Source organism: Arachis hypogaea, chromosome 20, assembly GCF_003086295.3.
Source record: "Arachis hypogaea cultivar Tifrunner chromosome 20, arahy.Tifrunner.gnm2.J5K5, whole genome shotgun sequence".
Classification (NCBI taxonomy): Eukaryota; Viridiplantae; Streptophyta; class Magnoliopsida; order Fabales; family Fabaceae; genus Arachis; species Arachis hypogaea.
The window spans coordinates 27,082,053-27,103,721 of NC_092055.1; the positions used below are offsets into that span (position 1 = coordinate 27,082,053).

At 38.3% G+C, this 21,669-nt stretch overlaps 1 protein-coding gene, 1 non-coding gene and 1 pseudogene across 2 annotated transcripts; all 3 read left to right on the plus strand.

The window, feature by feature from the left end:
• Positions 1–1,318: 1,318 nt before the first annotated feature.
• LOC112785661 (GDP-mannose 3,5-epimerase-like) lies at positions 1,319–3,128 on the plus strand (annotated as a pseudogene).
• A 6,434-nt stretch (positions 3,129–9,562) lies between these two features.
• On the plus strand, positions 9,563–10,316 carry LOC112784040 (PRA1 family protein B3-like). The gene has a single exon (XM_025827130.3). The coding sequence runs from the start codon at positions 9,699–9,701 to the stop codon at positions 10,314–10,316; it is 618 nt and encodes a 205-aa protein (XP_025682915.1). The 5' UTR covers positions 9,563–9,698.
• A 10,140-nt stretch (positions 10,317–20,456) lies between these two features.
• Positions 20,457–20,560, plus strand: LOC112787808 (small nucleolar RNA R71). Its single transcript, XR_003195198.1, has one exon. It is a non-coding gene; the product is annotated as a small nucleolar RNA R71 (small nucleolar RNA).
• Positions 20,561–21,669: the final 1,109 nt, after the last annotated feature.

Here is a 21,669-nt window from a genome sequence, read left to right on the forward strand (position 1 = left end):
CGCTCTCGTCATTGACCCTCTCACTCTCGCCATTGATCGTCGTCGCCCCCCACGCACCACTCACCCGCACTCACCACTCTCCACATTGCTGCACTACTGACCGTCGCTGCGCCGCCCTCACCATCGTCGCTGCGTCGCCCTCACCACCGTCATCACCCCCAAATCAGAGAAAAGTGTTTGCCATCACCACTCACCACTCCAAGAAGACTCTGCGCTCACTCATCTTCCCCACTCATCTTCATCGTCGCTTCTCTTCGCTGCGCGGTCACATCACGAAGACTCTGCGCTCAACTGAAAGCTTTCTTCATTCGCGAGGTTAGGGTTCTGATTTTAGGTTTCAATTTGGGGGTTTTGGTACAATAATCTGTGACATCGTGAATTGATGAACATGCATGCTATTGTTGCAGCGCACGAGAACTCGTGAATTTAGGGGTTTTATTCCATTAACACAGGTGAGTTTGGCCATGATTAGTTGCTGCGCAGGAATACCAAGATGAGTTGCTTATTATGTTTGTTGCTTATTATTAGTTTTCTTTTTCTTTCAATTCTACTAATTAATAGTTTCAAGTATTGTGTAGTTTCAATTCCTATTATTAGGTCTCAAGCTAAATTTGTTGGATTCTTGATGAACTCAAATAAAATAAAATATGGCTGTGAAAGTCTGATCCCTTAAATAATGTGTGAATCACCTGGCACTACAAGAAAAATTCCCAACAAGTTGATGCATGAGCCAGATATGCCATTTTAGAAACCGGTTTCTGCTCTGTAATGACAAACACAACAACTATGGTCTTGTTTATTTCTTGTATTTCAATTAGAATGTTGAAATTTGAGAGTAACCAAGTTGATGCATGAGCCAGATACACCATTTTTGAGCTGAAATCGTATTTGGTTTGGGTGACATTTTAAGATGTTTATTTATTTTTCAGGTGACATTTGTATTGAACTGTATTTAGTTAATTAGATTCGAGTAATTTGTTTGGTGTTTTGTTCACGGCATCTGAGGCCAATTCTGCATAGTTTTGATTCCATCCAAACTGTATAAACACTTGAATAGTTTTGATTCCATCCAACTTATTTTATTGCATTTTGTTATTTATCTCTCATGTGATAGCGTGTTATATATTGTGATTCTCACTCTGTTTTGCTTCCTTAGAAAGAGGAACATGTTTCACATTACGAGTAAATTTTGAATCCTTATCTCACAACATCCCCAAACTGAACATTTGCATTGTTTTTGGAATTCAATTCTTAGTCGTTTCGTGTGAATTACTATCTGCTCATGTTTTGAATTTAATTTTCAACCAATTTGTGCAGAATGGGAAGTACTGGAACAACCGACTATGGTGCATACACCTATGAGAATCTTGAGAGGGAGCCTTACTGGCCATCAGAGAAGCTTAGGATTTCCATCATCGGCGCTGGCGGCTTCATTGCCTCGCACATAGCGCGGCGCCTCAAGGCCGAGGGACACTATATTATTGCTTCTGACTAGAAGAAGAATGAGCACATGTCCAAGGACATGTTCTGCGACGAGTTCCATCTCGTGGATCTTAGGGTCATGGATAATTGCCTCAAGGTCACCAAGAATGTTGACCATGTATTCAATCTGGCTGCTGATATGGGTGGGATGGGTTTCATTTAGTCCAACCACTCTGTCATTATGTACAACAACACAATGATTAGCTTCAGTATGATTGAGGCCGCGAGGATTAACGGCATCAAGAGGTTAGACGTTGGATGATTCGAATATATTAGTACATTAGTACTAAATTAGTTGAATAAATTAGTCCACTGAAGAAACTAATGACATATGTTTTGAAATGGAGATACTAATATATTGCTTGGAAAGTGGTTACAATCTAATACTTGACCAATGTTGCAAATGCTTTTCTGCTTCAGGTTTTTTTATGCCTCTAGTGCTTGTATCTACCCTGAATACAAACAGTTGGAAACTACAAATGTGAGCTTGAAGGAGTCCGATGCTTGGCCTGCTGAGGTTTGTTTCTGGTTCTTGCAGTTGTTTGATTTGAGTTAGTTCGGGTTTTCACTATATGGTATTTGGTATAAATGTGTGTAATTTTGTTATGCATTTTAGCCACAAGATGCATATGGGCTAGAGAAGCTTGCAACAGAGGAGTTATGCAAGCACTACAACAAGGATTTTGGAATTGAGTGCCGCATCGGGAGGTTCCATAACATATATGGCCCTTTTGGAACATGGAAAGGCATGTGCTCTTAACTGCATTCAAACTTAGTTTTCTGTTATTTAAATGGGTAATTTCAATGACATTTTCAATTTTTTGGTTTGTTTAATATGTTAATTGCATTGTCGTTATGTTGTCCAGGCAGAAGGGAGAAGGCTCCTGCTGCTTTTTGCCGAAAGGCACTCACTTCAACTGATAGATTTGAGATGTGGGGAGATGGATTGCAAACACGATCATTCACCTTCATTGATGAGTGTGTTGAAGGAGTGTTGAGGTAATTGTAAATTTAGTTATAGGGTTTGAAATTTTGGTATTTGTAAAGTAAATATTAGTATCTATAGTTTATTTCTTGAGTAATTTCAATTGTTCTTTGATAAGGCTTAACATTATGTTCCATTATTGTTGCTTTCAGATTGACTAAATCGGACTTCCGTGAGCCAGTAAACATTGGAAGTGATGAGATGGTTAGCATGAATGAGATGGCCGACATTGTTCTTAGCTTTGAGAACAAGAATATTCCAGTACATCACATTCCTGGCCCAGAGGGTGTTCGTGGCCGTAACTCGGACACACATTGATTAAAGAGAAACTTGGCTGGGCTCCAACTATGAAGTTGAAGGTATTATTACTACTAATTCGGCAATACCTTCCTTATTTCCCTTTTATATAATTTATCAGTTTAGGCTCTAGTTTGCTTAATAGTCATGATTCCATGGTCTGTTCAGTTCGACGCGCATGTGTATAGATAGAGTAATATGATGTGTATTGTTTGGTTTTGTAGGATGGTCTAAGGATTACTTCTGGATAAAGGAGCAGCTTGAGAAGGAGAAGGCTTCAGGTGTGGATTTATCGGTGTATGGATCATCCAAAGTGGTGCAAACCCAAGCCCAATTTCTTTTAAGTAAATATAATATTTACTAATACATGTAAACAAAATATTTATATTATTTGTTGTGATACCCTGTTGAACATGAAACGAATCTACCAGTGGATTTTGGTATTTTGATTATATCCGGTAAAAAAATTTTACTTTTGGTAAATGGTTTTTGATTGGTGAGCTGGTTCTGAAATTTGATATGAGACATTATATAGTATCTGAAATTAGATTGAGGATGTGACAGACTTGGATGATGTTGTAGTAACTATGAGTTTAGGTTGCGGAATTTTTTTTTGTTCTCTTCTCACATACTTTTAATTTTTTTCCCCTTAAGTAATCACACTAAACCTTTTGGTTCAGTTATTATTGTCTATTGTGAAAGGATTTTGAGTGAAAAGCTTTGTTGTTTATGATGATTGATGAAGAAGCTTCCCTTTCTATCCACAATTACTTGTTCTGTTGAATGATTTAATTGCTGAAGCTGCTGCTGGGTCCCAAATCTGTTCGATTATATCAATTTAATTCTTGCTAAATGATGATTGTGCTAAATTCCTGGTTAAATGGTTGCATATGGCAATTACAATTTTTTTTGTCTGTAATTTTTACAGTTATTCATGGTTAAGATTGAAGGCGAAAGTTTTTGTTTAAGGTCTTCCAAGAAGATTTTGTCAAAACGCTGATTGTGTCATGGCAAGGTACAATGCATACTTTAATTCTTTTGATTTGTTAGTTTTGAAGTTGGAATTTAATTTATTATATTTGTACTATAAATTCTATGTTTCTCTTTATTTGTTTTACCTCAATGGGTTTCTAGAGAATTACTTCTAAGACTAGAAACTATTTCCCAACCTAATTACAAGGCTTTGAAAGTCTTTTTCATTGCCCATTCCTTTTGAAAGTTCTTTTGTGCACTTGGTACATATGAATTTGTCCCTATATCTAATTTAAGTATGAAAGTCTGGTTAATTAGTGCATGATAAATGCTATAGGGACATATCAGGATTTTCATGGTTTGAATGAAACAAGATAATACATAATTCCTTGAATTCACCTCTTCTGCCGTGACCATGTTATTTTTTTTAGTATAGGCTTTCTTGGTTTACTATGTCTACGTGTTCCATTTAATTTTTATAATTACGAATGTCATTATGAATATTTTTTTAACTACTTTTTTATATAATTATGCAGGGTAACAATGAAGATTAAGCTGACTATTATTGTGGTTTATTGGCTAAGATAGAGTGTTATTTAGAATCTTTACATGTATGGTTGACTAATAATTTTTATTAGAAGATACTTTTATTGGCTAAGTGATATTATGGTTTTGATATGGCTATGCTTACTTTAGTTTGAGATGTATGAATTTTTACAGTTAACTACTTCATTCTAGTACTTTTGGATCAATATTATAAATATATTTTGGTTAGAGATAATTTTTATTATATAAAGAAATTATTTAGTATAATTATGTATTTATTTTTATTTTGTAATATTCAACTCATTTATACATGTAATCATATTAACTATTATGTTGTATTAATAATTATTAGATATATATATATATATAGGAAAAAAAAACAAACAAGACCTAAGGCTACACTTATATACAGTAGCTATAGTATAAAAAAAAAAAAAAACGAGACCTAAGGCTACACTTATATACAGTAGCTATAGTATATATATATATAAAAAAAAAAGAGGGACCTAAGGCTACGCTTATAAAAAGTAGCTATGGTATAGAATGTGGCTACGCTTTATAAGTGATGCAGTAGCGTTGAAAAGCGTAGCCTATTCTGGAAGAATGAAAGCTGAAAAGCGTAGCCTTTGGTCCTGGACAGCATCACTTGAAAAGCGTAGCCTATTCCCAAACGCCAAAAGCGTAGCCCTTGGTGCAGAAAAGCGTAGCCTTTGAGAATAGGCAACGGCCGAATAGGAATCACCCCAAAAAGCGTAGCCGTAGCCCAAAAAGCGTAGCCGTAGCCTAAGGCATCATTTTTTTCCACTTTTGGCTACACTTTTCAAGTGTACCTGAATGGGTGTTTTTCTTGTAGTGATATTCACTTGGGGAAGATTCTTCGATCTCAGAGAATTCACTTGCAGATGCAAGTTCATCACTAAGAGAGCTAGACTTGTGACTATCATCATCAAGGGAATTTGCTTCTTGGATTATTCCGTCTGATTCCTTATAAACGACTTGCCTTGGAGATTGTACGGTATCCTCCTTAGCATCAACTGTAGCATCCTGGACGGAGTTTTCCTCAATTTTGGATTTCCATGGAAGTTCAGCATCTCCTAGGTCTTCAACCAACTCTTCTTCTTGAACAAAGACAGCTTCTTCTAATTGTTCTAGTACAAATTCATTCTCTGTCTTGTCCACTGGAGTTTCTGGTAGCTCCTTCATGCTACGCTCTTCATTGGGCTGTCCACATGGAGCTGTGGCTGATCCTTGTGTATTTGAGTGCCTAGAAGCTCATTGAATTATCGCTTGCTCCAGTTGTTGAATGGTTGTTTGAAATTTAATTACTGTTTCCTTTAGGCGATCCTCTGCTTCTCGGGTTGCTAGACTTGGACATGATACAAAGGAAAGTGGTGGTGATTGGGAGTGATTGGATTGGTATTGGGGTAAGGAAGGATCATATGGTGGCGAATGGTGAAGAGAAGCTTGTGAGTGTGGTGGTTCGAGGTTATGTTGAAAGGATGGCTTATATGCATGGGGTGGGGCTTGTTGGTAGTTACAAGGTTGTCCACCATGTCTTTCAGCTGGGTATGCACAGTAGAATGGTCTTTGTCCAGGATATCTTGGAGGGTGTTGCTGCCAAAAAGGTTGATTAGATCCTCTTGGTCCCATCCATCCTTGATTGGTCTGACCTTGATGCACATTCCTGCTGTAACTTCTATTTCCTTTAACAATATTAGAACCAAACTCAAAGCGAGAGGGGTGAGAGTTCATAGTAGCAAATAAAGATAAAAAGGAAAAACAAAAATAAATAAGCAAGCAAAAGAAAAATATTTACAATAACCAATAATAAGGCACACGTTAGCAGTTCCCCGGCAACGGCGCCATTTTGACGTTAGGATTTTTACCAGTAAAGAGATTCATAGAAACAGTTGCGTTGTAGATATAGTCTCTAAACCGACAAAAATCCCTTCGTACAAACATTTGGGTGTCACAAGTAACAAACCCCTTTAAAAATTGTTAACCGAGTATTCAAACCTCGGGTCGTCTTCTCAAGGACCAAAAGGGGAAAAAGTAAAATTGCTGGAATAGTAAAAAATGTCCTTAGATGGGAAGCAATGGTAACTTAAATCAAAGAGAACAATCATAAACTGAAAATACCTCAATTATCATTAATTCAAATAACGGTTTGCAACATGGAAGAAATTCATAAATTCACTGATCAATTCAAGTGCTGAAATAAATAAAAGTAAAAAGGAAGCTAAAACAAAGAAACGTAAAACCTGGATTGAGAGTCACTCTTAAAGCAAGAAGAAATCCTAAATCCTAATCCTAAAAGAGAGAGAGGAGAAGATCTCCCTCTCAACTAAATCTAAATCATTGAAAAATAAAATATGCGAGCTCTCTTTTGAATGGGTGCATTCCCACACTTTATAACCTCTGGTCTATGCTGTCTGCACTTGGATCTGGGCCAAAAGGGGCTTCAAAAATCGCTGGGGGCGTTTTCTGTAAATTCTGATACGTGGCCTCTGTCACGCGTCCGCGTGGGTCACGCGGTCGCGTCATTTGGAGCTTTTCCTTGCCACGCGGTCGCGTCAGTCATGCGACCGCGTCATGTGCGTTCTGCTTAAGGCGCGCGGTCGCGTCAGTCATGCGGCCGCGTCGCTGCTGATTCATGCTTGGCACGCGATCGCTTCGTCCATGCGGTCGCGTGGATACCAGTTTCCTTAAAGCTCCGTTTTTCCTTCTCCTTCCTATTTTGTATGTTTCCTTTTCCATCCTTTAAGTCATTCTGCCTTAGAAAATCTGAAACTACTCAACACACTAATCACGGCATCGAATGGAAATAAAGGTAATTAAAATAATTAATTTTTAAAGCTTAGGAAACATGTTTTTCACAATATGACATAATAAGGAAGGGAAAGTAAAACCATGCAATTAATGTGAATAAGTAGGTGAAGGATTGTATAAATCACTCAAATTAAGCACAAAAGAACTCATGAAATATGGGTTTATCAGGGTCGATCCCACGGAGATTGTCGGCTTGAAGCAAGCTATGGTCATCCTTGTAAATCTCAGTCAGGCGGATTCAAATGGTTATGGGATTTTGATAATTAAAATATAATTAAAACAGAAAATAAGATAGAAGTACTTATGTAATTCATTGGTGGAATTTCAGATAAGCGTATGAAGATGCTTTGTTCCTTCTGAACCTCTACTTTCCTATTGCCTTCATCCAATCATTCATACTCCTTTCTATGGCAACCTGTATGTTAGGGGATCAACGTTTTCAATGGCTACCGTCCGTCCTCTTAATGAAAATGTTCCAAATGCGCTGTCACCGCACAGCTAATCATCTGTCGGTTCTTACTCATGTTGGAATAGGATCCATTGATCCTTTTGCGTCTGTCACTACGCCCAACACTCGCAAGTTTGAAGCTCGTCACAGTCATCCCATCCCAGATCCTACTCGGAATACCACAGATAAGGTTTAGACTTTTCGGATCTCAGGAATGGCTGCCAATAATTAATCTTAGATTAGAAACCCAAGAGATACACATTCAAGCTTGTTTTCAGGTAGAACGGAAGTGGTTGTCAAGCACACGTTCATAAGTTGAGAATGGTGATGAGTGTCACTTGATCATCACATTCACCATGTTTTGTGCGAATGAATATCTTAGAGAAGAAGTAGGCGTGAATTGAATAGAAGAGCAGTAGTAATTGCATTAATTCATGAAGAACAGCAGAGCTCCACACCTTAATCTATGGGGTGTAGAAATTCCACCGTTGAAAATACATAAGTGAAAATAGGGTAGACATGGCCGAGTGGCCAGCCTCCCATGGAGGTCTCAGAACGTAAAAGTTACATAATGTGTTCCAGAGATGAAAATACAATAGTAAAAGGTCCTATTTATAATGAACTAGTAGCCTAGGGTTTACAGAAATAAGTAAATGATGCAGAAATCCACTTCCGGGTCCACTTGGTGTGTGCTTGGGCTGAGCATTGAAGCTTTCACATGTAGAGACTTTTCTTGGAGTTAAATGCCAGCTCTGGTGCCAGTTTGGGCATTTAACTCCAGCTTTTATGCCAGTTCTGGCATTTAACGCCAGAATAGGGTAGAAAGTTGGCGTTTAAACGCCAGTTTGCGTTATCAAATCTCGGGCAAAGTATGGACTATTATATATTACTGGAAAACTCAGGATGTCTACTTTCCAACGCAATTGAGAGCGCACCAATTGGGCTTCTGTAGCTCCAGAAAATCCACTTCGAGTGCAGGGAGGTCAAAATCCAACAGCATCAGTCCTTTTTCAGCCTCTGAATAAGATTTTTGCTCAGGTCCCTCAATTTCAACTAGAAAATACCTGAAATTACAGAAAAACACACAAACTCATAGTAAAGTCCAGAAATGTGATCAATTCTTTGGCAGTCCTTGAAAAATCTTCCTGATCAATCCTTACATCAGCCCTCCACCTTCTGAGGTGTATCAGAAATTGTTTAAAGAGCTAGAAAAAGCCAGTTTTTACCCTGATCAAATCAACCTCCTTTGCAAAGAAAAATTAGTAGATACTGTCTCCATGTGTTTTGATTCGAAACCCTTCGAAAAGTGATTCTAGATTGCAGTAAACGCTCCCTCGAATGTACCCATGTCAAATCCTCTGTTCGTCATTTTACATCCGATTAAGCTCCGTGAACAGTCGTCCATACCTTCCTTTATATCTTCTTCCTTTAGAAACACCAATTTCTCATCCATATCTTGATACGGATTTGGGTCTTTCAGATTCTTTCTTTTCACAATCTGACATTATGTATCACCCATTCTATTTTTTTACCTTCCAATTTACGAAACTGAGTTTTTATATACTAGGATTCGTATTCACTTTCACGCACACAAAATCTTTGTAGGACATACTCACTCTCGTGCACATAAAATCCTAGCAGCACACGTCTTTACAAAATGATAACATTGTATTTTATACATAATTTATTTATATAATACTTTATATTATGTATAATTTTGGATTCTGAATAATTTTTTTAGATATACTCTTACTCATATATTTATTTAATTAAATTTATTCTTTTAAATAATTATTCATACAATATACGTGTAAAAGAAATTATTTTTGCTGATAAAAACTATATAGTTAGATTAAATAATGTATAGAAGATTTTTAATCTACCATCAAAATTAAATTATGTACATTTTATTTTAAATATTAATACTGTATAGTAATAACCAAAAGTAGTTCTTCATGAATAACCCTCTTGACAATACCATGCAACTTTCCCGAATCATCGTCCCTGGACACCACGAAACACGCCCTTCATCACAACATCAATAATAATTCGTCGTTCTTCACTCTCCACTGCCCTCCCCATTTCTCCAACACTGTGCCAAACCACCTCACGCGCCATTCGGAGATTCACAAGCCTCCAATGGCCGAATCGCCTCCTCTCCCAATCTCCACTCCACACGCCCACACTGCCCCAGCCACTCCCCCGATCGCCACATTCGCATTCCGCGCCTTCATCCCCCGCCTCAGCTCCTCCCTCCGCCAAGGCTTTTCCGACCGCCGCCCCTGGTCGGAGCTCCTCGATCGGAGCTCATTTGCCCGACCCGAATCCCTCTCCGACGCATACTCCCGGATCCGCAAGAACGCTTCCTACTTCCGCGTCAACTACGTAACCCTAATCGCACTCGCACTTGCTCTCTCACTCGTCACTCACCCTTTCTCTCTCCTCGTGCTTCTCTCTCTCCTCGCCGCGTGGTCCATCCTCTACCTATTCCGCCCCTCTGACCAGCCACTCCTCCTCTTCGGCCGTAGCTTCTCCGACCGGGAGACCGTCGCCGCCCTCGTCGTCCTCACCGTCTTTGTCGTCTTCGTCACCAGTGTCGGTGCTCTCTTGATCTCCTCCCTCACCGTTGGTTTAGCCGTCGTGTGCTTGCACGGCGCGTTCCGTGTACCGGAGGATCTTTTCCTTGATGACCTGGAGCCTCGCAATGCCGGATTGCTCTCGTTCCTCGCCGGCGGTCCGGCCGGTTCGCGTTTGTGAGCATAGGGTTCTGGATTGTCTCGGAGGTTTTGTTCTGATTAATTAGTTGAACTTGTAGCTTCTTTCATTTTAGGTAATTGGTAATTTTCTTCTTATACCACTATTCATATACATATATGTAGATGGCAATTATTGCAACTTGACAAGTTTTATGATCTCAATTAATGAAGTTTTGGTATCATTTTTTCTTTATTTTTTAATGGCAGTATTGTTGTCTGCTAGAGTAGCAGTTATACAGTTCAAAAATACAATGCGCCAAATTAGTTACTATTATTTAACTTATATTCATGTGTATTTTGTATTCTGACATTGACATTGGGGCTAGTTTTGGTTGGATCCTTGTTGGAGTGCTCTTTATGCAAGACAGAAAATGTACTACTTTTTATTAAGTTACTTATCTTGCAAGGGTTGAGCAGATAAATTGCTAAGGCAGAGCTTCTTGTTTTGGGAAATCGGTGAGTTCTTGTTGTGGGAGATTATGGTATTAGTAGATGCTGTAAGCACTATTATTAGTTCATGTTGTGGGAGATTAGGGTAGGGTGATAATTTGAGTATACTTAGGTTCGTGGTGGCTTCATCTTGTGTCTGGTTTGATGTTGAGAAAGCTCATACTATGGTTTAAAGGGTAAAAATATAATTGAGTATTTCTAAACTTATTTTAGCATATTTGAGTAACATTAATCATGATTTTTCTTTTATTGTTTATCAAACTATGGTTTGGACAGAAGTAGCGAACAAAAGTTGTTTCTTGATTTGTTATTAGAACAAATTATGGTTTGCAAAGTGTAAATCAAAAGAAAATGTCATGAAAACTGTGGAAAAATAAAAAATGGAGATTCAGTACAATCTTCCTCAACGGGAAGAATCGGGACGAAGACGGAAAGAAGTTTGGAGTTTCAGCATGGGACAATTTCGCTCTCCCTCGCTCTGTTGACATCTCTACTTATTGTGAGAGATCTTTAATAATTTTCTTTCAACCTCCTAATTTAAAATATAAATAAATTAAAAATTCATAATATTATTGATACGGCCGTTACAATAAGTATAAATTGGCTTTATATGTTATAACTCGGCCGAAACGTTACAAAATCGGCTTTATCTGCTATAACTCGGCCGGGGCATTACAGAATCGCTTCGAACATTATAAACTGGCCCTGAACTTAAATATAACGTCATTTAATGAGAATAATGACAAAAATTGTAACAGCTAAGTTTGACTATAAAAGGTAAGACATTGTATCTTTCAAGGACATGAAAAAAGAAAAACTCACTATACTGACTTAAGCATTGGAGTGCCTTTTGCAGGTACACTCTCCCATTTTTTCTCGCATCACTGACGACGTGGAATACTCTGAGACGAGAAGCTCGGCCAGCCTGAGATCATAGCTTGGACGAGGCCCTCAGTAGCCGAACTCAAGTTCAGATACCCACTCAAGAACAAATTGGCGCCCACCGTGGGCCGAATACATAAAATCACTCATAATTCATCGGTCTCAGAATTTTCGCATTTGCAAATGGCTAATGCACCTCCCCTTACCCCATCCGAACTTCTTCGAATGGTAACGGAGTTGCAACAAATGAATCAACGCATGGCCGAAGCCAACCAACGCATGACGGAGGAAAATTAGCGACTGAAAAATCAAATGGCCGAGTTGGCTAATACTCGGGTAGAACATAATAATGGCCGCCGCGAGCAGCAAGAAGATGAGGAGCATCACTCCGGCCCGACTCACATATATGAAACTCCTCAGAATATCAAAACACAACCTCCTCAAAATGAGGATGCTCCACAAAACGAGGAAGCTCAGCAACAGAACGAAACCGTTCAGCCTGACGACCCTGTCACTACAAGAAAAAAGGCCTATGGCCACACTTTTTTCTTGCCACGCTTTAAAAGCATGGCCAAAAGTGGTCAATGACCACGCTTTTAAGAGGGTGGCAATAGATTAGAGATTTGGCCACTTTTTTTCTTGCTGCGCTTAAAAAGCATGGCGAAAAAGATCTACGGTCATGCTTTTATGAGAGTAGCAATTGATTCGAGATTTGGCCACGCTTTTTTTTTCCACGCTTAAAAAGCATAGCCATAGAGGAAAACAGGCACGCTTTTAAAGCGTGGCAACAAAGTTTTGTTATAGTGACGTTTTAAAAGCGTGGCCGTTTCTTGTAACTTTTTTGGCACGCTTCAAAAGCGTGGCCAAAAAGTTCCAAAAAGATTTAATTTTTTCTTGTTATTTTTTGGCACGCTTCTTATTACCCATTCGACCATCCCCCTAACCCTAATTCACGCGCAGCAGCAGTGCCTCCCTCTCTCCCTCATTTTCTTCATTCGAGTCTCCTTCTCCATCCTTCTCACGCAAACACGCAGGACAGCAGCAGCGGTGGTGGACTCGTCGTCGCTCTCATGGCTAAACACCAAGGAGCAGTGGTCGTTCTCCTCCTCCTCCTCCTCCTCTCCTCCTCCTCCTCCTCCTCCTTCAGGAGCAGTGATCGTTCTTCGCTGGCGCTGTCACTCTCGCTCCCAATAACCCTGCGTCGGCACCCCTTCCGTGTCCCTCCATGGCTCAACACCGGTCGCATTGTGTCTCCCTCTCTGAAGTCGTCGTGCTGCCATCTCCCTCTCCTTTACTCGTCGCACCTCTGTTTCCATCCCTCAATCCTCCTCCTCGCCACCCGTCAGTACCGACTGTCAGCCACGTTCAATATTTGCAGCGCCGTGGTATTGATGGTTAGGGTTTCGATACTTCAAGCATTCACGGTTAGGGTTTTGATTTTGTTTAATTCTTGTTTATTGGTATTGATGGTTTGATTTAATTGTTCAAAATTTTCAGTTTTGGTGTTTTATTTGGTTTAATGTTTCATTCTTATCCAAATGTGAAAAGGGAGATGTTCTGTTTTGTTAGTTTTTCCTTATTCTAGTGATGTGTTTAGTCTGCAATTTTTTTGTTTATTTGGGTGAACTGAAATAAAATAATAAGGACCGGGTGAACTCAGGAAACTGAAGATGGTAAGTTTCTCTAACTATGTTCTTATGTTGTACATGAAGCATGTGATAGATGCAAAATAAAGCTTGTAGTGAACAACAGAAGGGAATATCAAATCCCTATGGGCATTATCTGAATGTCAAGCATCATTTCTTTGCTCCCTGATCTTTTAGTTCCTCTTATTGGTGGTTTTTTGAATGGCTAAAAATGAAATAGTTAAGCTTCTTATCTTTTTTTCCCTACTCTAAGTTGACATATCTCTTAATTTGCATGATTAGGCTGGAACTCGTTTTTTTCCCTCCTCTCTTTTATGTATTGCTATAAAATTATATTATAGTATCTTGAAGCTTTAGTAAAGTTGTTTTATCCTCACTATGTTAATGTGTTATTGTTCCTTAGGTGGTGCTCTAAAGCCAACAGATATTGACACATTATGGGTTCATGTCACTTGTGCTTGGTTTCGGCCTGAAGTGGCTTTTGCTAGTGATAAGAAGATGGAGCCTGCTTTGGGTATTCTTAGTATTCCATCAAGTTCTTTTGTTAAGGTGAGATATCAATACCCAGTTTGTTTAGAAAACGTAATTGTAAAAAGATGTAGACTACAGGTTTCCTAAATGGTTTTCATTTGACGTCTCTTGTTCCTTCTTTATGCCTATGTTAATTTAAATTGTGTTTGTTGAATTTCAGATTCGTGTTATTTGTAAGCGAATTCATGGTTCATGCACACAATGTTGCAAGTCTTCTACTTATTTCCATGCCATGTGTGCATCAAGGGCTGGCTACCGAATGGAGGTCGGATCAACTCTAGTTTTTATTTTTTATTTATTATTTCGAGCTTCCATTTGCGAATTGTTGTTAACCACTTAATATTTGGATTTCAGTGTTATGCATCATGACTAATGTTTAGTTGACATGTTGCATTTTCTTATAGATAATTTAGAGACTTTTTTTTCTCTAAATTTTTCTGCTTAAATGCAGTTGCACATTTCGGAGAAAAATGATAAACAGACAACAAAAATGGTTTCCTATTGTGCTTATCACAGGTATAGAATCTTCAATTACAACAAAAGAGATAATACTTTCTTCTTTGTCCCTCTATACGGTTTCCTTTTCAGAGTTTGCTTTTGCCACAATTTTTACTCTTTTTTTAATTCCTCAAGTATGAATTTAAGATTCATTTGAATCTTACTGTCAGCTTTTTGTTTTAATATTACTTGCAGGGCTCCCAATCCAGACACTGTTTTGATTATGCAAACCCCCCCCCCTTGGGGTCATTTCAACTAAAAGTCTTCTACAAACTAAGAAAAAACGGGTTCCAGGCTAATTTCCTCTAGAAGAACAAAGGTAGAAGAAACCCGTCAAGCAGATGATAGTGCTTATTATCATTTATTGCCCCTTGGAACTTTTCTTGTTTTTGTTTTGCAACCATGCATGTTTCTTTTGTCCCTTGTCTAAAGATAAATGGTTGTTGGTGTTCAAAGTTGGAGTGTGGGGTTTTGTTAGGTCTTTGTTTTGTTTCTATTCCCTTTTTCATGTTCACATCTCCTATTATTGTGGGCTCTCATGTTTTTTTTGGTTCTCTTCCTATTATTTGGTTGGTATCTTTAATCTTTAATAATAACAATAATAATATTATTAATTAGTCTCTTATATGCTACTGTATGTCATTTTCTTTTGTTCTCAGTGGGGTGTATATTTTATTTCCACTTTGTTTTGGTTAGATTATGAAGAGTTTGGGCACTATGGTAACAGAACAGTTGCTAATGGTGTTGACAAGGAAGGGCCAGTGCTTTCAAAGCTTGGTTCAAGTTCCTGGTGCGGTATTTTACAACCACACTTACTAACCGACAAGTGCACCGGGTCGTACCAAGTAATACCTTACGTGAGTAAGGGTCGATCCCACAAGGATTGATGGACTAAGCAATAATAGTGTTTGATAGGCTTAGTTAGACAAACAAAAATTGGTGTTGAGATGCAGTATAAAAGAGATTAAACAATATAAAAAATATTGAAGAATGGCAAGTAATTAAGTTGGGAATAATATATGGAGAAGGCAGTTAAGGCTTCAGAGTTATCTATTTTCTGGATTGACTTTTCTTATTAACTATTTCAATTATGCAAGATTTAATTCATGGCAAACTATTTATGACTAGACCCTAATTCCTTAGACCTTCCTAGTCTCCTCTAAAATTCATCAACTGCCAATTCCTTGGTCAATTAATTCCAATTAGAGGGTGATGATCGAATCCTAGTTTATATGCCACAAGAATCCTAATTATTCAAAGATAAAGGGATTATATGTCACGTATCCTGTTAAATACAAACAATTAGAAATTCAGGATAATATGTTTTCAAGCTATTGTTCAAGTAAAGAGCTTTTTCAAGTTTTACAAGAACTCAAATAGAACATGGGTCATACTTCCGTTCCACCCAAATTCATAAAATAAAGAACGAAAATAATTATTGAAATATAAATCAAAACATGAATTAAAATAGAAAAATAATATTATCAATCCATACAATAGACAGAGCTCCTAACCTTAACAGTGGAGGTTTAGTTGCTCATGGAAAAGAGAAAATAAGGATTCAGGTAAAAATGTACCGAGCTACAATCTGATGGCATCAGATCTCTTTCTATAACTAATCATAATAAATTTAAAATCTAATATTTAAAATTAAACTTAGAATAATATCTTTTCCTAATTTAAGATTTGAATTTAAATTTGAATTAATTAACAGATCTTCAGTTGATGGGTGGGGACCACTTGTTCTGTCCATTCTGCAGCTTCTAATCTGTGTTTTCTGGGCTGAAAATTGAGTTAAAACAGCCCAGAAATCGCCCCTAGCGTTTTTCTGCATTTTCTGCACGTGGCGCATGTGACGCGTCCGCGTCTTCCACGCATTCGCGTCATTTGTGCAGATTCCAGTCCATGCGATCGCGTCAGGCACGCGATCGCGTCATTGCGATTTCCTCCATTCCGCGCGGTCGCGTGAGCCATGCGTCCACGTCGGTATTCGCCGGTCATCTCCTTGGCTTCTTCTCTTTCTCTGCAGAAACTCCATCAAATTCCGCCAAATGCTACCTAAAATAAACAGTATTGTACAAAACTCAAAATAGCATCCATAATGGCTAAAATATAATTAATTCTTAATTAAATTCAACAATTTAGATGCAAATTCACTAGGAAAAGATAGACAAGATGCTCACGCATCACAACACTAAACTTAAACTGTTGCTTGTCCTCAAGCAACCAAAACTAATATAAGCTTAGGATGTGAATTTGCATGAGAATGAGAGTTCGATTAAGCCCATGTCTTCTCTTATAGTGGGGTTTACAACTGCAATCCTGAACAGTTTTGGCATCTCACTTTATCCTTTGAAGTTCAGAATGATTGGCATCCATAGGAACTTAGAATTCAGATAGTGTTATTGACTCTCCTAGTTCAGTATGTTGATTCTTGAACACAGCTACTTTATGAGTCTTGGCTGTGACCCTAAGCATTTTGTTTTCCAGTATTACCACCAGATACATAAATGCCACAGACACATAACTGGGTGAACCTTTTCAGATTGTGACTCAGCTTTGCTAGAGTCCCCAGTTAGAGGTGCCCAGAGTTCTTAAGCACACTCTTTTTGCTTTGGATCACGACTTTAACCATTCAGTCTCAAGCTTTTCACTTGACACCTTCACGCCACAAGCACATGGTTAGGGACAGCTTGATTTAGCCGCTTAGGCCAGGATTTTATTCCTTAGGGCCCTCCTATCCATTAATGCTCAAAGCCTTGGATCCTTTTTACCCTTTGCCTTTTAGTTTAAAGGGTTATTGGCTTTTTCTGCTTGCTATTTTTTTTTATATAATGTTTTTTTTCGCAAGCCTTGTGTTTTCGCTGCTTTTTCTTGCTTCGAGAATCAATTTTATGATTTTTCAGATTATCAATAACATTTTTCTTTTTCATCATTCTTTCAAGAGCCAACAATTTTAACATTCATAAACTTCACTATCAAAAACTATGCACTGTTCATGCATGTATTCAAAATCACAGAAAATACCACCACATTTAAGTAAATCAGACTATTTTTAAAATTAACTCAATTTCTCATGCAATACATCACTTCTTTTTCTTTTATTTTTAGATTCAAGTTCAGTGAGTGGTACAGGAAACATCTTTTCAGCATTAAAGCAATTAAATGAAAACTAAACTAGTCCTAGGATTCTAACTAATAAAGGATCATACAACAAACAAAGAAAAATAATAGGAAACCGGAACATAATATAGAAAAGAGGGAAGGAATAAAAATGAAAGGAACTCAACCACCTAATTATCCTAGCGGTCGTTTTATTCTTCAGGTTGTGTTCCTCCGTGAAGATGATTCGCCTCCCTTTTGTACTAGAAAACCTATAAGCGCAGTGTCAACACCAAACTTAAAGGTTTGCTTGTCCTCAAGCAAAGAAGAACTGAAAATAGAAGAGACAAATATTTAAATGAAAAAAAAATAAAAGGATAAAAGAATAAAAGAGAATTAGGATTGGGAGAGAGAGAAAACTGGGCGGCGCAAGCGACGCGGCCGCGTGGGGCACGCGGTCGCGCGCATTGCTCTTATACGATTGAGGTATTTTACAACCATTTCAGAAAAAATTGAAAGCATACACCTATGAAAAGTTGCTAGAGCATTGCAAAGACCAAATGGCATTCTCCTGTAAGCAAATACTCCAAAGGGGCATGTGAATGCTGTCTTCTCTTGATCTTGAGGGTCTACTGCAATTTGATTATATCCAGAATATCCATCTAGAAAACAATAAAAAGCATGACCAACTAACCTCTCAAGCATCTGATCAATGAAAGGGAGGGAAAAATGATCCTTCCTTGTAGCAGTGTTGAGCCTCCTGTAATCTATGCACATTCTCCATCCTGTGACTGTTCTTGTAGGAATAAGCTCATTCTTTTCATTCTTGATCACTGTCATCCCTCCTTTCTTGGGAACTACCTGCACAGGACTTACCCAAGGGCTGTCAGAAATAGGGTAAATAATACATGCTTCCCATAATTTCATTACCTCTTTTTGGACCACCTCTTTCATAGTTGGATTGAGTCTCCTTTGTGGTTGCACAACTGGTTTAGCATCATCTTCAAGAAGGATCTTGTGCATACACCTGGTTGGACAAATCCCCTTCAAGTCACTAATGGTCCACCCAAGAGCTGTTTTATGGCTCCTAAGCACTGAAATAAGCGCCTCCTCTTCTTCAGGCTTCAGAGAAGAGCTAATAATCACTGGATATGAATCATTTTCACCCAAAAACATATATTTCAGAGAAGGTGGTAAGGGTTTGAGCTCAAGCTTGGGGGCTTCCTCCTTTATTGGCGTGTTCATCAGCTCCTTTTGGGGTGGTGAATCATCAACTTCAACTAATTCGTAGTAAGAATCAGGGTCCAGAACATCATCAAGTACCTCAGCTTCCAGTACTTCTTGAACAAGTGGTTCAATAATATCTATTTTCATACACCCCTCAAAATCATTGGGGTGCTTGAGGGCTTCAAAAATATTTAGGACCACCTGTTCTTCATTGACCCTCAGGGTTAATTCACCCTTTTGTACATCAATCAGAGCTCTACCTGTAGCTAAAAAGGGTCTACCAAGTATAATAGAGGGTTTTACCTCCTCTTCCATGTCTAATATAACAAAATTCAACAGGGAAAATAAATGGTCCTACTTTAACAAGTAAATCTTCAACTACACCCACAGGTAATTTAATAGAAAGATCAGCAAGTTGAAGAGAAATACGAGTGGGTTTTACCTCCTCAATTTGAAGCTTTTTCATCACTAAAAGTGGCATGAGGTTAATGCTAGCTCCAAGATCACATAAAGCTCTCTGAATGCCGACTTCTCCAATGGTGCAAGGAATGACAAAGCTCCCTGGGTCTGGCATCTTCTTAGGAAGGGTGTGTTGAATAATAGCACTACATTCCTTGGTTAATACCACGGTTTCTTGCTCCTTCCAATTCCTCTTGTGTGTCAACAACTCTTTCATAAATTTAGCATAGAGAGGCATTTGCTCCAGAGCCTCTGCAAAAGGGATGTTGATCTGCAGCTTCTTGAAGACATCTAAAAATTTAGAGAATTACTTTTCTTTGGACGCCTTCTGAAGCCTCTGAGGATATGGCATTTTTGGCTTGTATTCAGGGGCCTTTGGCAAGGTGGGATAAGTGTCAAGAGAGTCAGGAAATGGGTTGTCTGCACGTTTAGAAGAGGCGTGCTCTACTTCTTCTTTCTTCTCCTCTAGAGCTTCCTTTTCAACTAGATCTTCATTGACCTTAGTCTCAGAACTAGCTACCTTACTACTTCTCAATTGAATGGCCTTGCAATCTTCTCTTGGGTTCACTACTGTATCACCAGGGAATGTATTTGAAGACCTTTCAGGTAATTGCTTGCTCATTTGACCCATCTGTACCTCCAAGTTTCTAATGGAGGCTCTGGTTTCTTGTATGAAACTCATCATCATCTCCCATTTAGAATCTTATTGGGATTTAGAATTTGCCTGCTGAGGTGGTTGTTGTTGCTCAGACTGAAATTGGTGGTTATTATGGTTGTTCTGTTGAAAACCACCCTGAGAACTATTGTTGAAGTTCTGAGGTCTCTGATGTTGATCTCTCCACCCAAAATTTGGGTGATTCCTCCATCCCTGATTGTATGTCTTAGAATATGGATCATTGTTGGGATTTCTAGGACCACTCCCCATGTAATTCACCTGTTCAGAAGAGGGTTGAGCATAATCATAATTATCATTTTGCATAAAGTTACCTGTCTTGTCATAGGAGGTATCTTGGGGTGGATTTTGAGTATTGATAGCTGAGACTTGCATGCCACCCATCTGTTGAGTATGTAGATTTATCTGCTGAGACATAAGCTTGTTCTGAGCAAGAAGAGCATTAACAGCTTCTATTTCCAACACGCCTCTCTTCTGAGCGGCCTCAGAGTTCACAGGATTCCTGTTAGATGAGTATAAATATTGGTTGCTTGCAACCAATTCAATCAGCTCAATAGTCTCCTCTGGTATCTTCTTCTTGTGCAATGAACCGCCTGCAGAAGTGTCTAGGCTCATCTTTGACATCTCTCCTAAGCCTTCATAAAAGATATCCAGTTGGGTCCACTTGGAGAACATGTCAGGAGGGCATTGCCTAGTCAGTAGCTTGTATCTCTCCCAAGCTTCATAAAGAGTTTCACCGTCCTTCTGCTTGAAGGTCTGAACCTCCAACCTAAGCTTAGTCAGCTTCTTTGGTGGAAAAAATTTAGTGAGAAACTCTGTAACAACCTTTTCCCAAGTATTCAAACTCTCTTTTGGTTGGGAATCTAACCATAGCTTTACTTTATCCCTCAGATCAAATGGGAAAAGCATGAGTTTGTACACCTCTGGGTTTACTCCATTTGTCTTCACAGTATCACATATCTGCAGAAAATCAGAAATAAATTGATTTGGATCTTCATGAGGAAGTCCATGATACTGGCAGTTTTGTTGCACCAGAGTGACCAATTGTGGCTTCAACTCAAAGTTGTTTGCAGTTATAGGAGGCACCACAATGCTTTTTCCATAGAGATCCGCAGTAGGGGCAGAATAAGAGCCAAGCACTCTTCTCTGCTGATCATCCCCATTCGGATTTACCACATTGGCATTAGTGTTATTATTTGCCATAGTAGATTTTTCAGTCTTGCAAAGTCTTGCTTGTTGTAAACGTCGCCTGAAAGTTCTTTCAGGTTCAGGATCAAAGTCTAAGAGATGTTCTTTGTCTCTGTTCCTGCGCATACACAAGCAGAAAACAAGAAAAAAATGGGACTCTCTACGTCAGAGTGCAGAGAAGTCCCTGTGAGGTAATCTATGTAAAATAATAAAAATAAAAAGATAAAAATAAAACTAATAGAATATAAAAAGTAAAAAAAATTAATAAGAATAATAAAAAAAAACAAAGTAAAACGAAGAAAAGAAAAAATGAAAATAAAAAATAAAAAAAATAAAATAAACTAAAAAGAAAAAAAAACTGACGAGATTTAAATAAGGAAAATCGAAAGAAGTTGAAATAAAAGAACACAGGGGATAGGGGGAAGGGACGTGAACGAGAGAACAAATGAAAATTTTTTTTGTAATAAAAAATAAACAAAAATGAAAAATAAAAATAAAAATAAAAATTAATAATAATAAAATAAAACTAGTAAAAAGGAAAATTATCTAATCTAAACAATCAAACAATGAGTAGTTGTTAATCACAGTCAATCCCCGGCAATGGCGCCAAAAACTTGGTGCAGTATTTTACAACCACACTTACTAACCGGCAAGTGCACCGGGTCGTACCAAGTAATACCTTACGTGAGTAAGGGTCG